General features: G+C 42.2%; 1 protein-coding gene across 1 annotated transcript in view; it reads left to right on the top strand.

Moving 5' to 3' along the window:
• The window catches only part of LOC120997745 (putative serine protease K12H4.7), an 88,604-nt gene that overhangs the window by 59,016 nt on the left and 13,210 nt on the right, over positions 1-16,378 (top strand). The window contains exons 6-8 of the mRNA XM_040428011.1: positions 2,510-2,711; positions 5,114-5,204; positions 12,865-13,073. Of these exons, the coding sequence (XP_040283945.1) occupies positions 2,510-2,711; positions 5,114-5,204; positions 12,865-13,073 (502 nt within the window). The remainder of the gene's footprint in view (positions 1-2,509; positions 2,712-5,113; positions 5,205-12,864; positions 13,074-16,378) is intronic.

Genomic DNA, 16,378 nt, shown 5'->3' with positions numbered 1-16,378 from the left:
TTTAGCAGTGTTTTTTTTTTTTTTTTTTTACAGTGTTCATCTGAGGGGTTAGATCATGTGATAGGTTTATAGAGCCGGTCGATACGGACGCGGCGATACCTAATATGTATACTCCCCCCCCCCCCCCCCCCCCCTATTTTTTACCAATTTTTTTTTACTTTATTTGGGTAAAATGACGTTTATGTTTATTTTTACTTGAAACTTTTAATTGTTTCTGGGGAAAACGTAATTTTTTCAACTTTTTTTTTTTTTCACTTTATTTTTTGTCCCACTTTGGGACTTGAACTTTTGGGGGTCTAATCCTTTACAATGCATTCCAATACTTCTGTATTGGAATGCATTGGCTGTATGAGTAATACAGTGTGTATTACTCATACAGCTTCCGGCCTGTGAGATCCAGGGGGCTGGATCTCACAGGCTCTTCACCGGAAGGCAGCGCGATGCCTTCCTTAGGCATCATGCTGCCTTCCATGCCATCAGGTCCCCCCTACAGCCGCATGGGGACCCGATGGCACCGCCGACCACTGCCGCCGCACCAGGCAAAAAAACGCAAACCGCATGTCTGAATTGACCTGCGGTTTGCGGTCACGGGACCCCCCCGCGCATTTAGCCGAGGTGCCTGCTCAATGATTTGAGCAGGCACCTTGTTCCGATCACCGGGCGGTGGTCATCGGAACAACACATGACGTACCTGTACGTCATGGGTCCTCAAGGACTCGGGAACCATGCCGTACCGATACGTCATGGGTCCCTAAGGGGTTAAACATATGTATTTGACATTTATTTGTACATAGAAACATAGAATGTGTCGGCAGATAAGAACCATTTGGCCCATCTAGTCTGCCCAATATACTGAATACTATGGATAGCCCCTGGCCCTATCTTATATGAAGGATGGCCTTATGCCTATCCCATTGTACTGGCCTACAGTACAATTTTTATCCAGCCGACTGCCTAATGTACCTCCAGCTACATAATCACTTGATCTTTCTGTCCGGTGAATGCATACTGTTTGGGGCCTGTACTCCAGTGGCCTACAGTAAAATTTGTATCCATTGACCGTATAATGTACCTTGAGCCACATAATCACAATTTCTTTTATGTCAGGTAAATGCCTAATTTTTAAGGCCTGTACTCTCGTGGCCTAAAATAAAAAATTTCTAGGCTCCAGCCGGGCATGTTTCTGAGAATTTTCTTTTAAGACACATAAAGATGTCCCCTGATTTTAAGATGCAGATTTTTTTTGGTGGAATTTTTGTCATTAATCCCCCTCTAGTATGTCACTGTCCATGTTGTGGGACTATTTGTGCATTTGTGCACTTCTAAGTATTTGGTGGCTGCAAATATGACCTGAAGGTTTTTCAGGTTCGCCTGCCATTAAAGTGAATGGGGCTGGCTGCGAACTTATGGTCGCGAACATTTGATCGCATTCGCATCGTCCTGGACGATGTTCGTCCATCACTATATTTTTCAGTACTCATGAAAATATACATCCAGTGATTCAGATACTGTTAACTCCTCTCAGAAAATATGAATTCAATTCATTTCTATATGGTGCAGAATAGGAGAAGTACTGAATTACTACAGCCATTTACTTCCTCCCTGCTGTCAGCTGTGTCCGTAGATGAAGGATATGAAAACCATATCCTATATAGGACTTGTTGCTTTTTTTTCATTCTTTTAATAAAGAAAGAAGTATAATGTGATAATTGCTCCAAATCAGCTTTGCCAATTTCAGCAAAATTTCTATTACCTTTTTAATAAAAAAACAAACAAAAAAAACACTTAGATTCAGGGAAGTCTTGGGAAGTCCAACTGCTGTGCTCATTAGTGCCTGAGTTGGTGGACAACAAGGAGGGTAGAGTGTTCAAGACATCTTAATTTGATGAGCTAAAGGTAATATTGCGGTGCCTGATGATCAGACTGGACAGGCACCTATTAGGCCTCTTTCACACGGGTGAGATTTCCACGCGGGTGCAATGCATGAGGTGAACGCATTGCACCCGCACTAAATCTGGACCCATTAATTTCTATGGGGCTCTGCACATGAGCGGTGATTTTTCACGCATCACTTGTGCGTTGCATGAAAATCGCAGCATGCTCTATTTTGTGCGTTTTTCATGGAACGCAGGCCCCATAGAAGTGAATGGGGCTGCGTGAAAATCGCAAGCAAGTGCGGATGCGGTGCGATTTTCACACATGGCTACTAGGAGATCGGGATTATTCACGTATTTACAGTCAGGTTGAACCTATTATCCGATTGTCCTCCCCATGCACATTAGTATATTGTTGGACAAATCAGTTTGTTACTGGACTGGCAGACAATCTAATGTGTATAGGGAGCTCCCGGCTCCAGAAGGAGTGATGGATCAAGTTAGTCAGGGTATACAGGGAGTTGTCGCTCTACAAGAATAGAACCACAGATTAATAATTTAAAAGGATTATCTAGGTAATATAAACTGATTCATGTGTATTATATTATATTTGTCCATATGTTTCTTTTTTTAAGGGTGTGAAGGGTGGAAATATAACTATCCAAGTTGTCTGTGACATTATGTCCAATGAATCCTTTGGCTCTCCATATGACAGACTTGTTGAAGTTATCCAGAGAATCATGAAAGCCCGAGAAGAAAAGTGCATTGAAGCAAATTACCAGCAATTTGTGATTGACATGAGCGACATCCACTGGGAAGGGTCACCTTCATCTGGAGGTAAAAAGAGCAGTATACCCTCCATACTGGTAAACTAGCAATGGTTAACTAGGCCTTTTGACATATGAATCTATGCAATTTCTTATGAAGAGATGGACAGACTGCTCTATCTCCGTGATCCTTAGATGGTGCCTGTAGGTTTGACACTATGAATAAGTCCAATGCTATTTGCCCATCGTGGTGTAATATTCTGTGAGAGCCTTTAAGAACCAGTCATTTGACCTTTTATGTAATTTTGGACAAAGTGTTACTGTGACCAAATCATAAGAGACCATGAATGCTGGCATTGAGGAACTGGGAGGACAACATTTTGGATACTAAATATATTCAAATTTACCCATAGTATCTATGGTTAGGTCAGAAACACCTGAAACCCAGAAACCTCTTTAATTTTATATGGATAAACCAAAGATTAGTGCTGTAAGAAAAAGATTGGTAGCGCATTGAAAAAGAGAGAATTGGCAAAAATGTGGTTTATCGGGCACATTTTTTAAGACCAGCAGATCCTCTGCTATTTCTAAATGTAGGACAGCTTCCGACCTGTCTTACATTTTTAGACCTTTTTTTTTTTCAATGCCTACGCCTTTCCCACCACACCCACAACTTTAGAACTGGTGTGAGCGGGGATAAGTCGTAGATTGTGGCGCAACTAGGTTTTTAGGCATATTTCAGATTGATTAATGACCCCCCTATGTCCTCATTATTACATTGTACAGTTCTTGGTGTGCTTTATTTGTACAACCAAAAACATTTGGGTAATACATAATGTAAGAGCAGTAATGGTTAAGAAATGTTTAAGGGCTGAGGTGATATAGAAAGGAAAACGTAGAGGAGAATAATAAATATTATTCTATAGCACCAATATACTGTATTCCTTAGCCGTTTACAATCGGAGTACAATCAGAGGGTACACATTTACACCCAAAATCGGACATTACACAGTAATAAACTAGTAAACCATTCAAAGAGGAAGAGTGCATGTTTTGTGCTTGTTTTAGGATTGTCCAGCCAACGAAATCGGGGAGCGCTGCAATCTGTAGCTTCTCCCCACTCACGCCATGTCTAAAATAAAAAAAGTGGGCGTTTCACTGGTGGGGAAGGGGACGGGTCGGAACCAATTTCTACACCTGTTTTAGGCGTAGAAAATGGTCGGAATGTAAGATGGCAAGGAAGCTGTCTTACATTTAGAAGTGGCGGAGGATCCGCCAAAGTTATGTAGAGGCTAGCGCCTCTTCATAACTCCGGCAGATCCATTGCCAACTTAGGGGTTTATTAAGACCAGCATCTAAAACGTTTGTGGTACCTTGGAACCTAACAAGAGTTCGGGAAAAGGTTTTTAACAGTAGAAATTAATTTTTGAAGTTATTACCTGAAGTCTGGTGAGACTTCGCAAAGTAATAACTTCGGCTAATCTGAGCCAATACATTCTAATACTGTACGGAACGCTCGCTCCGTACAGTATGCAAACAAGGTTTTATGCGAATCTACTTCGGATGCGCTCCTCCCTAATTATATACACTCGGTTATGAAAATCCTTGTCTTCAGACCTCAGCCAATGAAGATTAGCAGTACAAGGGCTCATTTACACAGCTGGATCTGAGGTCTAGTTCTCCTTCTGTATTTATTTGCACTAATGGGATTGCATTTCGCAATGAGAACTTTTTTCCTTGACTCTTTCCTTTGCTCTGTAACAATTCGTGTCTATTTCTTTGGCAAAAAATAGTCTGGAACTTTAGATATGTCTTTGTAAAAGAGTCCTAGAATTGATATAATTATGGTTAGAAAAGTTTTCACTACTGATCGCAGGGGTCTATCCTCTGAGATCTCCACCGATCCTGATCATGAAGGGGCCAATACAGACAAGCCTAAACTTTGCGTTGCTCTGCAAAGCTGCACAAGAGAACAAGAGTCTGAACATGACTTTGTTTCAATGGCCAAGTCAACCTTCTTCTTTTTTTTTTTTTTTTTTCTTGTCTCGTCCTATCATCTTTGCCTCTGCTCTTTTCACATGCTATTGACTGTAACGTGGAACCACCTCAGTAAACCGTAGCCTTAGGTCCATGACCTATGTTGCTCTTTGGTAGAACATAAACAGATATGTTTATTTTCTCATGAGAGTCAAAGATTTCAAGTTCTATCCCTTGGTAGATTTGAATAGAAGTAGTAGCACACATCAGAAAATTGAAGCCTCAGTTCCGTCTTCCTTTAGTATATGTGAAACCGCCATGTGGTTGTCATTACAAATGTTATTTCAGTTGCACTAAAAGGAAGTATTAAGCTGCCAAAAATACACTATGGAGAAAAGTTCTCATGCATCTGATTTCTACACTGCTGTACATGTCACTCCTATCAGTATAGTCTTATTACAGTGTATTCAAGTCCTTGTCTCTATCTTCTTTTAGGTAGACAGTGGATGTACCAGACATGCACAGAATTTGGATATTTTCAGTCTTCAGATTCTGTTTCTCAACCATTTTCCGGTTTTCCATTAAGGTAATGTTTAGTGTGGATTGCCATATAAATTTAAAGGGCATCTATCAGCAGATTTGTACCTTTGGAAACTGGCTGACCTGTTACATGTGCGCTTGGCAGCTGAAGGCATCTGTGTTGGTCCCATGTTCATGTGTGTCCGCATTGCTGAGAAAAATAAGGTTTTAATATATGCAAATGTGCTTCTAGGAGCAACGGGGGCATTGCTGTTACACTTAGAGGCTGAGCTCTCTCTGCATCTGCTGCACCCTCTCCGCTTTGATAGAACCAGGCAGTGATGACAGTTTCCCTGCCTGGCCCAGTCAATCAAAGTGCAAAAGGTGCAGCAGTTGCACAGAGAACAGAGCCTCTAGGTGTAACAGCAATGCCCCGTTGCTCCTAGAGACTAATTTGTATATATTAAAACATTTCTCTCAGCAATGCGGGCACATATGAACAAAGACAACCAACACTTATTTCCCTTAAACTTGCTATATCAGCAATCCAGTATCACCATTAGCGCAACCAATCCATAGATACATAGATCAAATTGAATCACAAATTCTAACTCCATCAATAATTGCTTTTAAATAATCATCAATTTTATTAGTCCTTACAGAGTTATAACCATTTCTGGCCTCACAGACATTAAGAACAAATAAAATTTTCAGTCAGACTTTGGGTGTATGGCAGTTACAATTCATATAAATAAAGTGCGAGTGCAAAAGTATATATAAAGGAATACAATCAGTGCATATAAGAGGTGTTATCCTGTCCACAATGTATGGTCACAGAGCCAGACTACCGACCCTGGATCCTACGGACATTGTCAAACACACTGCTTTGCTAAGTTATCATACAATCAGCAAAGAACTTTGCATACTGACCCAAGTATCTGCCACAGCACCGTCAGACTGTGCCCCGACACGCGTTTCGCCGTCAGCTTTTTCAAGGGGTAATGATAATAACTAGATAGCCGGGTATATATGGTCACAAGAGTGGGCGGAATGGATTATGTTGGACCAATGAATAATAGTCAATTCAATTATGGGCCGGATACTATAAATCCTCACCTGTATGGATTTAAATTGATGGCAAAGTCTAGTGTGGCGTGCGAACCGCCGCGCACCGCCAGTGCCCGCGTACGCGGTCGCAGCGATGACGTAGGACGGCCGCGCTCCTTGGAGCACAGAGCGTCCCACGTCAGAGCCACGACCGCGTCAGCACGCCCACGGCTGCGCAGAAGGACGCGCGCACTACGAGCCCCATCTTTGGTGAGGGAAAGTAGTCATCACGGCCCATCTCTATATGTATGTATCCATCGTCCACATATGTCCATTTTCCAAGCATTGCACGAATACATATGAGATGTGGCATGTTTCTCCATAGATATATATAATATATTTGTGGTCATATATAAAATTCACCAAATTTATAAACTAAGTGCCAATAGATACATGCTGTACATATAGTGATAGTGAGCATATATATAATATCTCCAATCATTTCCTACATAAATAATCCTAAATAATCATAAAGGTGTTAATACAGTGACAATACATTAAGTTGATGTTTATAAAAATCTGACAATAGTCAATTGTGTAAACCTATTATAGCTCACAATATACATTATATCCTAAAAAAACCACACATTAGGAGTTCATTATCAATCCATTTAAAGTGTCAGTGCAAGTGTTAGTTCAAAATTACAATTCTTCCATCACACAGTAGCCCTTTGTGTTGAATTTTTAGTCCAACACAGAGTGATTCATCACAGATGAAGTCAGAAAAAAATATAAATAAAAGGGAAGAAGAGGAAAGTAAAACAGTGAGAAGTGAAGAACGTGTGCATAAGTATAACCATGCACACCCACATCACTATAATCAGTAATGAATAGTGATTGTGTAAAGTGACAGAAGAAAATCAAAAGTACCAAAGTGTGTGTGTATATATATATATATATATATATATATATATGTGCATAAGTGCAGGGAGTATATATATGAATACAAGAGATCCATAGGAACTGGGAGTGCGTGATCCGGTAAACCGGATCACGCAGCCCCAAACTCCACCCCTACACTCATCATCATAAAATAAAAATAAAAACCAAACACACATTCATCCTATACAAAACGCGTGTAATTAAATAAATTAAGTTAATTCAAACTATTTGTTTATCACAAATCCACATAGAGCGAATAATAATAGTGGGATCATCATGGAGACTATGGACTTTCAGTGTTCATATTCCATGTCCAAAATACACACATATCCTACATGTACAAATAAAGAGAGACATATTAATAGATATCATACAACACGACCACAATATCCCGGCTACAGGAACCTAAAATACAATAAATCTTTATTACTTAAAACACCACACTTCAGGGATGATGCTGCACCCTACAAGAACGAAGCAAATGGGATCTTGTCATTCAGGCCATGAGGCACCTGAGTATTTAATTAATTTTACAATCCACTTGCTTTCAACCTGCTCCAACCGTTTAAACAAATCTCCGCCTCGCGCACCTAAAGAAACCCTATCTATCCCCCTAAATTTTAGATCTTTCCAACAGTTGTTGTGTTTTTGGTGAAAATGTTTCGCAATCGGTTTTAGCTTTAAGAGCTTGTCCCTATCTCCATCACCTATTTTGGCTGCCGCCCGAATATCTTTTTGATGTTCCTGTATGCGGATCCGTAATTCACGGGTGGTCATACCGATATATATCAGGCCACATGGACATGTGGCATGATATCTAACACCTGTAACACTACAATTAATGAAGTGTACAGTATTGTAGCTCACTCTGCCAGAACAAAGATGCCTTCAGCTGCCAAGTGCACATGCAACAGGTCAGCCAATTTCATAGGTACAAATCTGCTGACAGATGCCATTTAACATGTACAGGGCCTGATATGGGGGCAAGAATTGTGCATTTTATTTTTGGACTTACAGGAACATTAAATCATCTGTGCCGAAATCCTGAGTCCTGCTTGCCTGTCTGTTACATTATTCAGTGACATTCCTAACAAGTACTACTGTGTGAAAGTCACAATGGTTACGATACATGATGAACCATATTACTTTTAAAATATAACCTCTTCTATTCCATAGTTATTACAAAGGGAAAGGGAATCTGCAAAAACAGACATTATCTTAAACATATTTTTTTCTTCTAATTTCCAGTGCCACTATCTAAGTTATAGAACACATATCATGAAATGGTGCGGTTTTTACACTGGCCAATACTTCTGTAGAGATCACTTTTTATCTCGTTAACAAAATAGATAGGAATTCAATAAGGGCTCCTGCACATGGCCATTGCTCGCCAACAGTTGGTCCACTATATGCGGGCAGCGGCCGTGTGCACCCCGTATCACGGATGCAGACCCATTCCCCTAAATGAGATCGCAATCCGAAAGGTTGGTGCAGAACGGAGGCATGAAACCTCCGTGGGGGTTCTGTCCGTGCCTCCACACCGCAAAAAAGTAGAGCATGCACTACTTTTTTGCGGTGCGGACAGACCACACACCCATTCAAGTTGAATGGGTCTAGATCAGTCTGCGGAATCCGCATGGACCACAAATTGCGGTCCCCAATGCACGGAATGGCTGATCAATGGCCATGTGCATGAGCCTAAAGGTAACCTCTATTATAAAGCTGGAGTCAGATAACACAACTTTGTCTTTCCCTCCATGCTCGAAGCCGCAGAGCATGCTCACAACCCCCTCCTCCCACATAGAGCTCAATAAATGAAGTTCTGTTTCTTGTAAATAGGATGCAATTGACAGCAAGAAAATAAAAACATTATAAAAAGAATTAATAAGAAAAAGAAAACAAGATGATACATTCTCTTAAACAATTTAGCATTGTCTGTGTCTTCCAGTTTCTGACTCTCATGGGCGTTATCAGAGCATAGACTAGACTTAGAAAATGTACAGATCTCGGTGCTACATTTATAAACAAAAAGTAAATGTTGGTGATTCCTCATGAGCAGATTGGCCCCCCTTGCAGCACGCCAGACCTGCAGGGATTGCGATTGTGAGGTCACGGTTCTTGGGAAAGCGAGGGTTACTCACAGTTTTGTAGGAGAACCCTGGGCAGGCGTACGGCAGTGAAGGAGAGGCTGGCACCGTAGTCCTCTGGGGCACACTCTGTATTTAGGGACCAGGCCTGATGGTGGATGAGGTGCCCTGGATGTGTCAGGTGTTTTATGTGCCTGGGGCAAGGTCCCTTTAAGAAACGTGACGCCAGTGCCTGTAACTGTGGCACACCGATTTATAATGAGGAACACAGTGTTATGGTGAACCAAACTTTGCTTTACTGAGAAACAGTTCAACTTTGTACAATTCAGGTTCAGTTCCACATTGCAGCAGTAACGATTAGCAGGCTTTTTATAAATGGCAGATAACGTTCTTTGCAAGATACTAAGAGGGTAAAATCCACACTCCAGACCAGGCTGCACTATTCCTCAGTTGTTCTGGCTGGCTATATTCCAAGGCCCATATGCCCTAATGCTGGCTTTTATCCTTGGGTAAACAATCTTCCTCAGGTATATATCCCTTGCTTTAATTTAATGATTCTTCTGCCCTTCAGCTTACTTGTTTAGCTGGAACACTGGCTCTGCTCTGCTTGTGGGAACTGTAGGTTTCTCCCAGGAGGCAAACTCTTCTCTTGGGGTGAATCTTCTGAGCTAACAGAGGCTCAGGAACTTCAGGCAGGCTAGACTGCTCTACTAGCCACCTGGAATGCACTACCTCTCCCCTATCTGGGCCTACCTATATATACTCGGGGCTCTCTAGCTCCCTCTAATGTCTAGGAGACTACACCCTAACAGGCCTGACACCCAGATAACACAGGGAAATGAACATAACACATCACATTAATGCAATAGACATATTAACCCTTGTGTAGTGCCCACCTTTACCTAGTGATAATGACCTACAGAACTTTTAAGTTTACTTTAATTCATGGCTGTTCATGTATTATTATTTTTTTGCATGCCTTTAGTCAATGGCAGTAACTATATACACACTGTACCCAATTACTTGGGAACCATAAACCAATAGTGACCGAACCTGCCATTTTCAGCGAGACTGGTCTGATAGTCTATAACATGTATGCTTGTGACTTTTGCCCTGACAGATGTCAGACAGCATTTAGATATGTTTTACAGCAGCCACATGAGTCATGGACACTACTAACTAGAGGTGATTCCTTGACTTCTATGGGAGCGTTTACTAGGCATGCTCTGAAATCTGCAGAGGTCATTGTGCAGGGAGGGAGTAGATATGCTAAGACAATCCTCTATTGTGAATGGTGTTATCCTGTTTTATCTGTACAGAGGAATTATATTTTTTTGTAATCCTGTCTGTGATAATAATGAGATGACTGCTGAAAGCAAATTATTTCCACACAACAGCTAGCCACTCCCTTGCTGATTTACTACTGCCTGGTCCTATCAATAAAAGCGAGGGAGGAGTTGGTCACAGAAAGGAGGAGAGCTTGGCTGCTACAAGAGCAACTGTGAAGCCCTCATTACACCAAAAGATGAATTTTTATATTAAGAAAAATTATCAAACCAATGTGCAAAAATTCCAGCAATCAGGCCACTGTTAAAATCCAAACGTTTAGTTTTATCTTAAAATCCATTCGCTGACCGGAGTACAAATCGGTCTACGCGTTTTGACATAATCATGACCATAGCACATTTACTGACTGGTTTAAAACTACTACTCCACAATTTAGCCTGCCTCCCTTCAACAAGTGTTTCTAATTAATCACAGCATGGGAGTGAGTATTGTGGAGAGGTAGAAACCCAAAAATATTTTATACGCCCTTGTAAAGGTGATTGACATCCTCGGTCGCCTCCGTGCCCCGCAAATTCCGGCCATTTTAGTATTAGGCGCAGTGAGTGAAGGATGGCAGCAGGCGAGCGTCCTTCACTCACTCCGCCTGCGCCTAATACTAAAATGGAAGGCGCTGGATTTGTGGGGCACGGAGGAGACAGAGGATGTCAATCACCTTTACAAGGGCGTGCCAAACAGTGAGAGGATGAAGCCTCTAGATGCTGCAGCAACGCCCCACTAGCTCATAGAGGCTCATTTGCAGATTATAAAAGTCATTATTTAGCGCGAACGGCAGCAGGCAGGGTGATACAAGTCATACAGTTATGTTCTGCTGACATTAACACATTGCTAATGTCAGCCAGCTACATAACCATTTTTTTGATGACCGAAACACTTTAAATATAACCCTGCATCGCAGAAACTACTACAGAAATTAATATTCTAAAATAAGATCATAGCTGCTATTCTTGCCATTAGGAGGAAATCTGTCATCACTTTAAGCCTATTTATCCACTCACTTTTACATAAATACTTTTTAATACATTAGTAATATTAAAATCAATTCTGAACAAACAATCAGTTCAGAGAAAACCTAAAATAAATGTTTCCGCCATATATGTAAATGCACCCGGTCTCCTCCATGCTTCAGAGATAAGTCCACCGTTCTCGGACTCTTGGCGAGCAGCCACGCCCACAAACGAATAAGACACACCCTCTACGATTGCTCATCTCCACCCCTTCTCTTCCAAGTCTCGCAGCTGCACAGTATACATTATATGATCAGTGTGAGGTGACTGGTTCTGCACATGCGCAGGATTTGGGACGTGAGTTCGGGAGGAGGGTAGGATCTTTAGATTCTGTCACTCATGTAACTGGAGGGGTTAGGAATGAGAAGTGACGAGGTAGACATTTAATATACATAACTTGAAAAAAGCGACAGTGGACTGGAAAAGAAGTACTTGGAGGTGTTTTAAAAAAACAAAAACCTAGGATGATTAGGGTGGGGGAGAACTATCTCAGGATGCCGATGATTCTTATGGTTAAAAACCGGTGACAGGTTCTCTTTTAAAGAGAAGATCCAAAATGATTCCCTAGCTGCCCAGGGTCTCAAACCCAGAAGGGCCCTCAGCTCATGGTGGCAGCCTGCAATTGAATAGTGTGAAGGCAGAATATGTCAGCCCAGCATTGCACTGACACCTGACCTTTTTGCGCTGCCTCTGCAATAGTGAGCGTGCAGACAGTGATAAGAATTTACTGGTGCCCGGGGTCAGGGGAGCTCCACTAGTGTCAAAACAAGCCTAAGCCTGGTTGGCGGAGCCTCAGCCCATCAGTGCTAAGCTTGTTTTCTCCTCCAGGATGTCATGCCGTCATCATGGCTGTGACTGGTGGGCCCTCTATGCAGCATAGGAGGGCAGAAGGACACGGGGTACATAGGCATGGGGAGACTCCACTCTACTGTGCCCACCTTAGTAAGTAGTTGGTTGAAGGAGAAGGGGTCCTCCCCTCAGATAGTTTTGTGTCACTGTTATCTGTGGTGTTTCATAGAACTACGTCTCCCACTTTTATCCACTTCCTCTACAATGTTGCGCCCCTCAACTTATTATGTTGGTGCCTGCAAAACATATCTATTCCCCTTAGAATTTAGGCCATAAGTGTTTTATTAACATTGTGATCTTTGTACGTACAATATTTACAGTTTTCCTGAATTTGGGGCTCCGCTTTCAATTTTGCCCAAAGCCACACTTTGTCTAAAATCGGCCCTGTCCCTTTAACATTTCAAGGCTTAACCATAAAACCGTGCTTTACAATTGTGCTCACTTTCTGCAGTTACCATGTCGAACAGTGCGCTGATATTTATGGGAAGGCCTTCACATTATCTGTGATCACTGATGCAGTTCAGCAAACAAATGAAAATTATGGCGCTCTCAATGTCCAGAGCAGCAGAATCATTTTTCCAAATGGCCTGATTGACCCGTGGCATGCCCTGGGGATTAACACAAATCTCAGCAGCGATCTTATAGCCTTTCCAATGCAAGGTAACTATTTTCTATATCATTTATCTTAATTGTTAATTATTGAAATCCATGAAGTAAATGACACTTCATTATTTTTATTTATTTATTTTGAAGAAAGTTAGGCCCCTTTCACACGAGCGAGTATTCCGCGCGGATGCGATGCGGGAGGTGAACGCATTGCACCCGCACTGAATACCGACCCATTCATTTCTATGGGGCTGTTCACATGAGCGGTGATTTTCACGCATCACTTGTGTGTTGCGTGAAAATCGCAGCATGCTCCTCTTTGTGCGTTTTTCACGTAACGCAGGCCCCATAGAAATGAATGTGGTTGCGTGAAAATCGCAAGCAAGTGCGGATGCGGTGCGATTTTTCACGCACTGTTGCTAGACTATCGGGCTGGAGACCCGATCATTATTATTTTCCCTTATAACATGGTTATAAGGGAAAATAATAGCATTCTGAATACAGAATGCAAAGTAAAACATCGCTGGAGGGGTTAAAAAAAAATATATAAAAAAATTTAACTCACCTTAGTCCACTTGATCGCGGCCCGGCATCTCCTTCTGTCTCCTTTGTTGAATAGGACCTGTGGTGAGCATTAAATACAGGAACAGGACCTTTGATGCCGTCACTCCGGTCATCACATGGTACGTTACATGATCTTTTACCATGGTGAATCCCCATGGTAAAAGATCATGTGACGTACCATGTGATGACCGGAGTGATGTCATCAAAGGTCCTGTTCCTGGAATTAATGCTCACCACAGGTCCTATTCAACAAAGGAGACAGAAGGAGATGCCGGCTACGCGATCAAGTGGACTAAGGTGAGTTAAATAATTTTTTATTTTATTTTTAACCCCTCCAGCGCTGTTTTACTATGCATTCTGTATGCCGAATGCTATTATTTTCCCTTATAACCATGTTATAAGGGAAAATAATACAATCTACAGAACACCGATCCCAAGCCCGAACTTCTGTGAAGAAGTTCGGGTTTGGGTACCAAACATGCGCGATTTTTCTCACGTGAGTGCAAAACGCATTACAATGTTTTGCACTCGCGCGGAAAAATCGTGGGTGTTCCCGCAACGCATCCGCACATTTTCCCGCAACGCCCCTGTGAAAGAGGCCTAAGTTATTCTTCTACACACCTCTTTTCTCCTCCCTTCTGGAAGAACCGTAAGACTTTTATTGTGATATAAGAGTCCTAGAAAGCTGAATGTCAATGCCTCACTTGAATGTGAAACTGGTTAGTTGATTTAAAGGTTTGAACCACTAACCCTACTTGGGAACAAAGTTAATGGTGACATGTCCATATATGAGCCAGAGGAGAGAGTGACTATGAAGAGTGTCTCTGGAGGACCTACCATGTCCATGTATTGCATGTTCAACCTATTCTTTCAGTGGGCAAAGTGTAATGTTTTATTTAGCCCTGTGGAGGCACTGTTGGGAAATGAAACACAATAAACATGCAGTCTGGTCTCCCTACAGATAACAACTGACATATGGAGGTCCTTAAAGGGGTTGGCCACTTTCTGGCTACCTGTGACCAATGTGTATGTAAGATGGCTATATTACTAATATAGCCCTTTTTTATGTTCTGTTCCGTTTGCTATATTTCATAAGGCATGCCCCCATTGTTGGGAAAATCTTCTGTGCTGTCTGCATGGATGTCCTGTCCATAAGATGGCTGCTGTTGGAGGGTCATGTGATCAGGCAAATCACTTCCATGTGATGTCTCCTTTATTGAAGCACACACCTGCACTAAACTCCCTGCAGCACAGGTACAGATGGCAGGTGCAGAGTATCTGAATAGAGCAGACTTCACATGGAGGCGATTTGCCTGGTCACATGACCCTCCATCAGCGGCCATTTTATGGACAAAACCTCTGGGTGGAGAGCACAAAAGACTTGGCAAACAAGGGGGCATACCTTGGGAAATATAGAAAAAAGCACAGAATTTCAAGGCTGCATTAGTAAGTGCCTAATAGTTATCTTACAAACATATTGATGAACAGCAAGCAGAAAGTGGTCAAGCCCTTAAGGTTGCATTCATACTACCATATGTATTTTGAGGTCTGAAAAACACGGATCCGCAAAAAATACAGATGATGTCTGTGTTGCATGTAAAATGGACACAAATAGGACATGTTCTGTCTTTTTTGCAGGGCTGTCTTTAACAAGGGGCAAAAGGGGCAGCTGCCCCGGGCCAAGTTGCTCCTGGGGGGCCCAAGGCAGCTGCCTCTTGAGCCCTGCTGGCCACTGCCCCGGGTGTCAGGCTGTCAGGCTGCCGGCACTCCAGGCAGTGAACTGTGAGAGCTATGATTCTAAAGGACCTTAGATGACCTCATCACCATGTGAGTTTGTGACCAGTAACCTAGCAATATTACTGGTCACATGGCTATGAGGTCATCAAAGGTCCTGTCTACCAGGAGTGTTGCTGCAGCAGAAGTTTGCCCGGCGGCACCATTGAAACCCAGTGTCCTACCCTACAGATGGTGGGTTCTCCAGACACCTCCGTTCCGATGTTTCTGGTTAGGGTGGTCTTGTCTGCATTACTGCTTGAATTGTGCACATGGGGTGCCAGTATACATTGATTGCTGCTACCTTGTTTTTGTGCACCTTAGGTACTAGTGCATACCAGCTCTTGTTACCTCTTAGTGTCCGACACTGATTATACAAGTGTAAACAACCAAAAATGTTGAAGCTAGCAGGTGAAATAATATGTGTGTTAATAAATAGAAAACCTTCAGAGTCTCACACATATATAGTCAATCAATCTTTATTAATTAAAAGACAAAGATAAAGTAGTACAAAAAAATGCGATTTCAATTAGTGGTAAAAAATGCAGGAGGATAAAGTGACAAGTACACAGTCACCAGCAGTCCTCAAGCTGGAAATACAGATGGTACATAGGGGCTGAATAAAGAAGTTCGATGTCTCTACTGATGTGATAAATGGTAACAATTACCTATAAGTCACCACACAGGAGACAAGCAACTATGTAAAGCACCACATGTCACAGAAAAATACAAAAGTAGCAATAATGTTGCAAGGAGGTCAGCAGGAGAAGTGTGATCACAGTGCTGTGACCAAATGCTGACCCGCCTGCAATGAGCAATACATGGGTACAAAAACTGACAGTGGAGCAGCCCGTACTGACCAGGAGAGGATTGGAGATGATGGCTCCTAACCCGATGCGCGTTTCGCCTCGCTTCTTCAGGGGGCGTATAAGTGTTCCTAATCACCAGCCAGATATAAATACCCCCCTTCCCCACAGACCTCCCCCCTCCTCAGACCAATAAAAGACTTGTGTGCTATGAGT

This window comes from Bufo bufo, chromosome 4, assembly GCF_905171765.1.
Source record: "Bufo bufo chromosome 4, aBufBuf1.1, whole genome shotgun sequence".
NCBI lineage: Eukaryota > Metazoa > Chordata > Amphibia > Anura > Bufonidae > Bufo > Bufo bufo.
This window is presented reverse-complemented; position numbering and strand designations above follow the sequence as displayed.